The sequence below is a fragment of the Triturus cristatus genome, chromosome 3_2, assembly GCF_964204655.1.
Source record: "Triturus cristatus chromosome 3_2, aTriCri1.1, whole genome shotgun sequence".
NCBI classification, from domain to species: Eukaryota; Metazoa; Chordata; class Amphibia; order Caudata; family Salamandridae; genus Triturus; species Triturus cristatus.
The window spans coordinates 695228725-695240841 of NC_140584.1; the positions used below are offsets into that span (position 1 = coordinate 695228725).

At 43.3% G+C, this 12117-nt stretch overlaps 1 protein-coding gene across 6 annotated transcripts in view; it reads left to right on the plus strand.

Annotated features, from left to right (window-relative positions):
- Nucleotides 1–12117, plus strand: part of ANKRD44 (ankyrin repeat domain 44) — a 744373-nt gene that overhangs the window by 577145 nt on the left and 155111 nt on the right. For all 6 annotated transcript variants that reach the window (XM_085648750.1, XM_085648754.1, XM_085648751.1 and 3 more), the window contains exon 17: nucleotides 10485–10556. In XM_085648750.1, the coding sequence (XP_085504876.1) occupies nucleotides 10485–10556 (72 nt within the window). The remainder of the gene's footprint in view (nucleotides 1–10484; nucleotides 10557–12117) is intronic.

Consider the following 12117-nt stretch of genomic DNA (forward strand, 5'->3'; position numbering starts at 1 on the left):
TATACTACTCTCTACTACTCACTCTCTACTCCACTCTCTACTACTCTCTACTACTCACTCTCTACTACTCACTCTACTACTCACTCTACTACTCACTCTCTACTACACTACTCTTTACTCTCTACTACTCACTCTCTTCCACTCTCTACTACTCACTTTCTACTACTCACTCTCTACCACTCTCTACTACTCACTCTATTACTCACTCTCTACTACACTGTACTCTCTACTCTCTACTATTCACTCTCTACCACTCTATTACTCACTCTTTACTACTCACTCTACTACTCACTCTCTACTACTCACTCACTACTACTCACTCACTACTACTCACTCTCTACTATACTCTACTCTCTACTACTCACTCTCTACTACTCTCTACTACTCTTTACTACTCACTCTCTACTACTCACTCCCGACTACTCTCTACTACTCACTCTCTACTACTCACTCTCTACTACTCACTCTCTACTACTCACTCTCTACTACACTCTACTCTCTACTACTCACTCTCTACCACTCTCTACTACTCACTCTACTACTCACTCTACTACTCACTCTCTACTGCTCTCTACTACTCTCTACTACTCACTCTCTACTGCTCACTCTCTAGTACACTCTACTCTCTGCTCTCTACAACTCACTCTCTGCTACTCTCTACTACTCACTCTCTACTACTCTCTACTACTCACTCTCTACTCCACTCTCTACTCCACTCTCTACTCCACTCTCTACTACTCACTCTCTACTACTCACTCTCTACTACTCTCTACTCTCTACTACTCACTCTTTACTACTCTCTACTACTCACTCTCTACTACTCACTCCCTACTCACTCTACTACTCACTCTCTACTACTCACTCTCTTCTACTCACTCGCTACTACACTCTACTCTCTAATACTCACTCTCTACCACTCTACTACTCACTCTCTACTACTCACTCTACTACTCACTCTCTACTACTCACTCTCTACACACTCACTACTACACACTCTCTACTACTCACTCTCTACTACACACTCTCTACTACACTCTACTCTCTACTACTCACTCTCTACTACTATCTACTACTCACTCCCTACTACTCACTCTCTACTACACTCTACTCTCTACTACTCACTACCACTCTCTACTGCTCACTCTCTACTACACTCTACTCTCAACTACTCACTCTCTACTACTCACCCTCTACCACTCTCTACTACTCATTCTCTTCTACTCACTCTCTACTACTCACTCTCTACTACTCTCTACTACTCATTCTCTTCTACTCACTCTCTACTATTCACTCTCTACTACTCTACGCTCTACTAGTCACTCTTTACTACTCACTCTATTACTCACTCTCTACTACTCTCTACTACTCACTCTACTACTCACTCTCTACTACACTCTACTCTCTACTACACTCTACTCTCTACTACACTCTACTCTCTACTACTCACTCTCTACTACTCACTCTCTACTTCACTCTCTACTACTCTCTACTACTCACTCTACTACTCACTACTACACTCTACGCTCTACTACTCACTCTCTACCACTCTCTACTACTCACTCTCTACTACTCACTCTCTACTACTCACTCTCTACTACTCACTCTCTACTACTCACTCTCTACTACTCACTCGCTGCCACTCTACTACTCACTCTCTACGCACTCTCTACTACTCATACTCTACTACTCACTCTCTACTACTCACTCTCTACTACTCACTCACTACTACTCATTCTACTACTCACTCTCTACTACACTCTACTCTCTACTGCTCACTCTTTACTACTCTCTACTACTCACTCTCTACTACTCACTCTCTGCCACTCTCTACTACTCACTCTCTACTACTCACTCTCTACTACACTACTCTCTACTACACTACTCTCTACTACTCACTCTCTACCTCTCTACTACTCACTCTCTACCTCTCTACTACTCACTCTCTACTACTCACTCTCTACTACTCACTCTCTACTACTCACTCTCTACTACTCACTCTACTACTCACTCTCTACTACACTCTACTCTCTACTACTCACTCTCTACCACTCTACTACTCACTCTCTACTACTCACTCTCTACTACACTCTACTCTCTACTACTCACTCTTTACTACTCTCTACTACTCACTCTCTACTACTCACTCTCTACTACTCACTCTCTACTACACTCTACTCTCTAATACTCACTCTCTACCACTCTACTACTCACTCTCTACCACTCTACTACTCACTCTACTACTCACTCTACTACTCACTCTCTACTATTCACTCTACTACTCACTCTCTACTACACTCTACTCTGTACTACTCACTCTCTACTACTTACTCTCTACTACTCACTCTCTACACACTCTCTACTACACACTCTCTACTACACACTCTCTACTACTCACTCTCTACTACTCACTCTCTACTACACACTCTCTACTATACTCTACTCTCTACTACTCACTCTCTACTACTCTCTAGTCACTCTCTACTACTCACTCTCTACTACTCACTCTCTGCTACACTCTACTCTCTACTACTCACTACCACTCTCTACTGCTCACTCTCTACTACACTCTACTCTCAACTACTCACTCTCTACTACTCACTCCTCACCCTCTACCACTCTCTACTACTCATTCTCTTCTACTCACTCTCTACTACTCACTCTCTACTACATTCTACTCTCTACTACTCAGTCTCTACCACTCTCTACAACTCACTCTCTACCACTCTCTACTACACTACTCTCTACTACTCTACTCTCTACTACTCACTCTCTACTACTCACTCTCTACTTCACTCTCTACTACTCTCTACTACTCACTCTCTATCACTCTTTACTACTCACTCTCTACTACTCACTCTCTACTATTCACTCTCTACTACTCTCTACTACTCACTCTCTACTACTCACTCTCTGCCACTCCACTACTCACTCTCTACTCACTCTCTACTACTCATACTCTACTACGCATACTCTACTACTCACTCTCTACTACACTCTACTCTCTACTACTCACTCTCTACTACTCACTCTCTACTACTCACTCTCTACTTCTCACTCTCTACTTCTCACTCTACTACTCACTCTCTTCTACACTCTACTCTCTACTGCTCACTCTTTACTACTCTCTACTACTCACTCTCTACTACTCACTCTCTACTACACTACTCTCTACTACACTACTCTCTACTACTCACTCTCTACTACACTCTACTCTGTACTACTCACTCTCTACTACTCACTCTACTACTCTCTACTACTCACTCTCTACTACACTCTAGTCTGTACTACTCACTCTCCACTACTCACTCGCTATTACTCACTCTACTACTCTCTACTACTCACTCTCTACTACTCACTGTCTACTACTCACACTCTACTACTCACACTCTACTACTCTCTACTACTCACTCTCTGTCACTCTCTACTACTCACTCTCTACTATTCACTATCTACTCACTCTCTACTACACACTCTCTACTACTCACGCTCCACTACTCACTCTCTACTATAATCTACTCTCTACTACTCACTCTCTACTACTCTCTTCTCTCTACTCACTCTACTACTCACTCTCTACTACTCACTCTCTACTACTCACTCTCTACTACTCTCTACTACTCACTCTCTACTACACACTCTCTACTCTCTACTGTTCACCTCTCTACCTCTCTCTCTACCTCTCTCCCTCTCTACCTCTCTCTACCCCTACACGCGCACACATATGCACATGTATATATATATATTTGCATATATATGTATGTGTATATATATACATACATGCATATACATACATCTGCATATCTATATAAATACAAATATAAATGCATGCGTACATATACATATATGAATACATATGCATGGTATGTACATGGAAGTTTGAAAAACACCAATAAAAGCAAAGCTTAAAAGCCACCTAATTACAAACAGAATTGCTTTAACTTAAACGAGGGCGAGACCTATTGCATTTTCAATGCTTGTTTTCCTTTCGAATCGTGGTTGGGAATTCCACTTAGTTACAGAAACCCCGCACTTGTCTAAACATAGATTCTTCATTTCCCGTCGTGCATTGTTTGGCGCATAAAGCTTGCCAATGGGTCGACATTTCCAAAGGACTGATCACAATGGAAGATTGACAGCCACACTCTAGTGAACAAACTGCTGTGTATTGTGGCTTTGAAAGTCATGGGGCTCAGGTGTCCGCTTTGAATGGGACATCCTGAGGCACCAGCACGCGCCGAGGCCGCCGGGAGGCAGTCTGGCTTCAGATGTGGTGGGTGTGTGCTCTGGCGAGGGCTGACTGACTGAAAGACATACAAAGCATCATCATCAAATGACCTTGCGTGCGTCACTCTATGCAAATATAGAGCAGTGAGCCCAGGCGCACTCGCCGTGGTTTGAAAGCCACATGGTTGGGGGAGGGGTGGGAACGTGAGGCGTTGTCAGATTTTATTTTCCCGCCATCTCTTGTACATAGGAGTTACGTCAGATTTGGCAGGTGGTGGGGGGGGGGGGTGCCCTGCTTTGCCTGTAGATGTGGCATCGCTCTCCATTGTGCTGCTGTGGGTCATTTAGAGCCCGTTTTGTTGGCGTCTGTAGTCATTCCACACCACAAGCAGGAAACGTGACATTGGGGCAGACTGATTTTGTCCTCCTGGACCCGACTGCACTGATCACGGGGCTAAGTGTTCAGGGGTGCCTGCTTATGTTATGCACTTGCTGCGAATCACGGTTTACACCCAAATAGGTCTAATTCAACGAAGAGAAGTTTTGAACCTTAGGGGAAACGAGTGGGCGTGGAGCTTTTTTAATGAATGTGCGTGTACTGTAGCTGCAGTGGTTTGTGGTGGGCGTTCTTTGTCGTTTCGTTTTCCATCAGTGGGTGTTTCATCTTGAAGGCCTGTCTAAGTCACGTGACATAAAACATAGGTGGTTCCAGCACTCCAGGCCCATTGTCTCTACTTCTAGGAATTCTATTCAGTTGAAACATGCTTTCAGCGCCTCCGTCATGTCCCTTCCACTCCTCCTTTCAGCGGTATCTGCGCGTTTAGATACTGCAGCCTCCCAGCGCGTGTGTGGTATAAACACGCAGTCTTGTCCTGTCTCTGGGCAGCTGTGATCTTTTCTTTAGCTGCTTGTCGTGGGATATTGGGCATCTCCTCACATATCCCCGACGATGGATCCTCTAGCTGCGAGTTATTGTTCTGATCCGGCCTAAGGGGTTACCATACCAGTGCTCCCTGTGCGAAGCCAGTGACGCAGCTTCAGGGATTAATGCATGGGTCTGTGTGAAACATGAAGCTCGTACTCTTGGTTACTCTCACCCACTCATCTTTTCGAGGGGGGGTACAGTGAGTACCATTAAACTGAGTGATAATAACACGCACCTGGCATCAGTGCCTAGAACTGATTTATTCATGCAGTGTGCGCTATAAACTGCATTGATAAATGTGATTGTATAATGTGCAATAAAATAATAAAATGTACCTGTAGAAAAGAGAAATTGGCTAACTCTAGGAAACGTTCTTTCTGGACATTAGCAAAGGAATACTGAGCTTTCAACAGGGTTGATCTCAAAACCAGAAATAGACCTGGCAGGACTGTTCCAAATGGCCCACTTTTGTGCGCTCTTCTCTCTCTTTCAATCCATCCTCTGTCTCTTTCCATTACTCTCTGCCTTCTTTTGATCTCTATTTCCCTCCAGCCTCTCTCTTTCCTTCCGTTCTTTTTATCTCCTCTCCATCCGTCGCTCCCTCCTCTCTGTGCATATGCCTCCGCTGTGCCTGCAGCTGGAAAGTGACAGAGGTGCCAGCAGCGGCCTTGAGCCGTGAAAAACCGCCCTGCAATGCAGTAGTATCTGCTACCAGGCAGTGGTGGTGCGACGGGGAGGGGGAACGGGGGTGAGGGTTAGAAACAAAAAGAAAAGGGGAAGAAAAAAAAGAAAATTACACTTACCATACCGGCGGCCACCTCTCCTTCGTCCTCTCCGGTCTATAAGCAGAAAGCACCCATGCGCCCACATTCTCTGGCCTAGCCAATCACGACGCTGCTCTCACCATTTTTTATTTTGAAAGTTTTGTATAGCGCGAACAAGACCCTTAGGGGTATCAGAGCGCTTTACAGGGAAAATGTAGTTGACAAAGATGCACATAAAAATAATATAGGTTAGACTAATACAAAAGTAGTAACTATAGCTGATTGGCAAATATACACACGGTTGTATAAATAGTTTAAGTAAATTTTGCCATGAGAACAGATTTACTTCTTTTTTGAAGGATGCAGCAGAAGGGTTCTGACTCGTTTCTGGGAGAAAAGCATTCCAAATCCTGGGAGCCATTCCTGACCAGGACCGGTTGTATGTTTTTTTTCTTGGTAAAACATTGTGGTTTTAGAAAAAGATTATAGATCTCCTGGTGGGTCTATTAGCACCTGATAATACCAGTTTTTCAGCTAGGTATCTCGGAGTATTGTGATGTAGTGCCTTGTGCATCATACAGGCTATTTTCAAATGGATTCTGGCCTCAAAGGGTAGCCAGTTGAGAGCACGAAGGTCAGGGGAGATGTGACAGTTTCTTTTGGAGCCTGTGATGAGTCTAGCAGCTGCGTTGATTGAGGCTCTTAGAGGGGCCGCCGTCGATCTGGAAAGGCCGCAGAGAGCTACACTCCCATACTCCACTCTGGGGATTACTAGAGCTTGAACTGCTTGTTTGAAGTCATTTGCGTGCAGGAAGGGTTTCAGTCTCCTCAGGGTGTTCATTTGAAATTTGCTCCTTTAGTCGCGGCGCTGATGTGTTTCGGCATGTTTAGCTTATTGTCCAGAGTTCTTCCCAGCGATTTTGCAGAGTCAATGATGAGGGTTTGACCATTGAGTGCTGTTAGGTGTTCCATCCACTCGAGGATGATTGTTCATTGGCTGGGGGGAGCAATTGAGAGGAATTCGGTTTTGAGGGTGTTTAGTTTGAAGTGGTTATTGGCCAACCAGGTCTGTGTTTCTTGGAGAGTTGAATTGAGAGATTTGATATCTTCGAGTGAGTGGATCTTCATGTAAAGTTTTGTGTCGTCTGCGTACATGTGATAGTGGACATTCGAGGAGCTGAGAAGATCAATGAGTGGTCCCATAAACAGGCTAAAAAGCATACGGGAGAGAGATGATCCCTGTGGTACTCCTAAAGTGACTCGGGTGGGCTTGGATACGGATTGATTGACCTTGAAACTTTGTGTTCTGTTTTGAAGGAAGGAGATGAACCAGTTTAGGACTGAACCAGATAGTCTGATTCTGTGTTTCAAGAGATCTAGTAAGTTGTCTTGTTTGACGGTGTTGAAGACCGAGGATTGGTCAGGCAGGATTAGTAAGCAGGCTTTGTTTTGGTCCAGGATTTTTAATGCGTCATCTATTATGTGGGTCATAGCTGATTAGGTACTGTGTCCTGCACGAAAACCTGATTGGAATTGATCGAGCAGGTTGAAGTGGTCTATGTGGTTGCTAAGCTGTGAGTGAACACATTTTTCTAGCAGTTTGGCCAAGGTGGGAATGTTGGATATAGGGCGATTGTTATTAAGGTTTGATGGGTCTGCCGATGGCTTCTTTAAGATGGGGGATACCTGACCTGCTTTAAGGATGTCTGGGATGGTTCCTTGCAGGAGAGAGGTGTTTATAATCCTTGTCCATAGAGGAACTAGCATTGGGATGAAGTCTTTGAAGTGGTTTGCTGGGAGAGGGTCTGAGAAGTGATTGGAGATATTCAGGACCGTGAGCGTTTTTAGGATAGTTTCCTTGCTGTAGGTGTTGAAGGAGGCTCACAATGCTTTGTTTTTGAGGTCGAACTTTGCAGAACTACTAGAAGGGGTCACAAACAGGGTGCGTGAGGAGATCCTGTGAGGGTCGGTATGGAATAATCGATCATTAAGGAGGTCTGTCTTTATGTTTTCTGTCTTTGTTGTGAAGAAGGAGGCAAATTCCTCGCACTTGGGCAGTGTGTCTGGATTAGCTTGTGGCGTGTGGAAGAGACCCTTAGATTGAGAATTGATTAGTTCAAATTGGTTTGAGCACCTTACCTTGGAGCTGAAACAGGGTCTGGGGGGCTGTGCATGTTCTCCACCCAGGCTGTGCATTACAGCCCTATTGAAATCATGCCAAGTTCACATGACGTTTTGGCCAGCCCAAGACGGCCGACCAAACTGTCATGCGCACTTGTGAGTGTCTACCACTCCTCCACCTGCTCTGTGAGCAGCACAGCCAATATTCACTGCTCTCTCCCGGGAGAACCTCATAATGCCCTGTGTGGATTTTGTTTTTAAATATTGTCTTGGTGCCCCAAGGTCAGGCAGAGCCACTATGAAGAATTTATAAAAGTGTTGTGGTGGCTCCAAGGAGCACAGCAGCTCCCCAGAAAAGTAAACCTATAAGGCCCTAATTACGAATTTGGCAGACGGGATACTCCATCACATACGTGACGGATATCACGTCTGCCGTATTACAAGTTCCATAGGATATAATAGAATTTAAATATGGCAGAATGGATATCCATCATGTTTGTGATGGAGTAACCCTGTTAGCCAAAATCATAATCAGGCCCTAAGTCTCCTCAGTCACTGAATGCATGACCCCAGGAGAGTTTACCATCATTTCTAAAGCACTCCGAGCAGGAGCTGGATACTTTTCAGATGGAGTGTAGGAAGCCCTTTTGGTTGGTTCTGTGGTTGCATTTTGCTGCTAAAGAGTGTTAAAGAAAGACTCAAACACACATGTATGGTTGTTTGGAATAAAAACACATATTTTAAAAGTTTTGTGACGATTACTATGCAGTGCCATGTGTATTTATAAGGATTGATTTGTAGTGAGTTTTTGACAAAGTCAATAGGACTTCTTTATATAGATTGATGTGTTGATACCCTGCTAAAGCCAGTAGCCACCCTTTCATATTTTGGTAATCAGATGCTTATACAAAGCCAGTATTTCTGCCTTACTTAAAGTGACACCACTTTATATTGGTACTTTTTGTTAAAAAAAACTTTTTAAAAAACACTGAAAAAATAAAGGTTAATGTGATATAGGTAAGGCTGGTAATAATATTTTACTTTACATTAAAAAAAATCAGAATTTCACTGATAAAGGCAAAAGTGACATTATAGATAGGTAAAATTGGCAGTTTTAAACTAAAAATAAGACCCGCTAAAATGTACCTGTTGTAGTTAACTGTAGTAATTACAAATTGCGCACTCACCATGCACTGTTTATGACCTCGCATATTAGATCACTCATGATATGTTTTATGATATAATAGCTAACATCAATGATGACATCTGAAATGACATCTGAAATGACATTACTGTTTATGGCGAGTGCACAAATTATTGATTAGCTTGTTAACTATAACTGGTGAAGTTCAGTGTTTTTTTGTTTGCCCCCGCCATGCCCGGTGATTTAATTCGAGATGTTATCAGTGATGTCATCAATATTGTCATAAAATATGTGAATCTATGAGGTCATAAGCAGAGCATAGTTGGTTACAAGTTTTTAGTTTAAAATGAATACATTTTACCTGACATTTTCACTTAACAATCACTTTAACCTTTATTATTTCCAGTGAGAATATATATATACGTATATGTATATATGTATGTATGTGTGTGTATGTATATATGTATGTATATGTGTGTGTATGTATGTATATGTATGTATATATGTGTGTATATATGCATGTATATGTGTGTATATATGTATGTATATGCATGTATATGTATGTGTATGTATATATGTATGTATATGTGTGTAAGTATATGTATGTATATATTAGCTAGGTCTCTATTATTTCTTCTCTTACCCCCTGTGCCCAGTCCTGTTTCCACCCATATGCCCAACAGTACTCGCATCCCATGCCCACGTCTTTTATTTGAAGAATTTTTGTGAAAGAACTGCACACAAAATATTTCCTTTACGTGGTTTGTGCATTCTGTGGTTTAAAAAAAAAAGTCTAACCATAATTTGAGTTTGGCCCATTTTTGTTACCCTGTTCAGCACACTTATAAAGGAGCGTCAGTGAGCGGTGTGCGTGAGCACCACAATATGGACTTCTGACAATGGTGGCCCACGCCAACCTATTTTCCCTAAATTGACTGCTCTACATAAACCTGCTAGATTGTATTGTTTAGCTCGTTCCTTACTTGGTTTACACACCCTGCTCCCATCCCACGGCTGCCCAGTTCGTGATTGTTTGTGCAGAATAGTGGCGCGTCTGCCTCTTTCCCGGTTGCCTGATGGCTGGAAAGTCTAGTGTGTGTTTTTTATACCGTAGCACAAAGTCACAGTAGCTATAAAGCGCTAAACAATGGATGCCTCACTTCTGGCCGCTTGGCAGGTCGGAACTGTAAGGATGACTACTACTGTGACCCTGAGCAAAGTCCTACGTTCTGAAATTGGTGCAGTGTTACCATGTAAACTTGTGCATGTGTCATATGATCTTTATTGCTTTTTTGTTTCTTCGTAGCTGCTTGAAAGGACCAACAACAGCGCCGATGAGTCAGATCCAGCTGCCACCAAAAGCCCTCTGCATCTAGCAGTAAGTGCACGACACGTCTATTGTTGTCTGAAGTAAACAACTTCTTATTTAATCTGTGGTTCTAACATTAACCTTCAATTAAACTGCAGGCCTCTCTTTGAGTGCCAGCAGAGGGGCGTGGTGCTATGCTTGCTGCAGAGATTGACTCACAGTTGACAGCGGTGAGTCATGGTTATAACTTCCAGGAGTTTCTCACTTTACTTTTAAACACAAAAACCCCTCTTTGGTTTTGGATTTGAATTTCGTTTGCTGCAAGGGCCCGCTGGTGTTCCAGCCGAAAGACCCTATGTTCTGCTTGTGCGAAGCAGCCTGTGAATCAGTGCTCTGCGGCGAAGGCATCAGGCAGGCTTCAGCCCATTATACAATGCGTTACAGAAGGAGGAGAAAGAGGGGCCCACTGGAAGGCGAGCACTGTGCGTTCGGTCCCTCGTGATCATGCCCACAGCTAAACGGGAGCAGAAGAGAGCTGAGAGTGCTTTAACTAAAACACCAAGGCGCGTATTCCGGCTTGGGACAAATCCCACATTGGGAACCAGTGCTTCATTTGAGCCGGTGGTTTCCAGTGCTCCACACAGGCACTTATTAATCATCACCACACTAATGACACTCTGCCACATGGTGGCACTGCTCATCTAAATTAGACATGAGTAGAACGGTTGTTTACTAATACAATATACATTAAAAAATACTGATACCTGCCTCCCGTGCCATTCCTTTAGCTTTGGGGCCCTGGAATATTCTGAACTGTCTCACTTACAGGTGAGAGAGATGGTTAGTAGCGGCTTTGGCACCGTCTTTGGCAGCGATGACAGGGGCAATGGGTGGTGCAAGCTGCAGTGGCCTCCTGGTCAGGGCCCTGGCACTTATTTGACAAATTAAGCACTGCTGGGAACAAACTCCCTATTGCACTGATTTGAGATTATAACTTGTGCAAAAGGCACACCCCAGATGTTTTTACCCACACGATATATGCTGGCTAATACATGGCACAATCGTGCAGCCACACAAACATTTTGAGTTGCCCACCTCGGACACAGGAATCCTGTACAATTAACACTTGCACCACGATTCCAATGTCCGAAACTGAGACTGATGCACAATATACCCATCCAATAAACTGCATACCCAGGTTGTTGGTATGTATTGTGTGTACTGTTCGCACCCTGGTTTGCACAGTACTTTTAATGAGGGACTGAATTGGTCCATTAAAAGGAAAGGAGCTTACCACACACTTGAATGAAATGTTAAAATGAAGCACTGCAAAATAAAGAGATGCGTCAACTGGACTACAATAAATGCAGGACATCAAATCCAGCATCCTTTGTTCCCAGGAACAAGGCGTGCTGGATCCGACCCATAAGTTAGTGACAGAGGACTCGAGATAAAACTTACAGATAGAAAATTGCCGAGGGTGGAGACAAAGAAAGCTAGAAATTGGTGCAAGTAATATAGGAATAAGTAACTTATAAAGTTACTAAACGCTTTTCAAACAGCAAGACAAAAAGCAGATGCTGTTCCCTGTGGTTTTTCTACAAATAATTTACAAAAGAACTATTAGGAC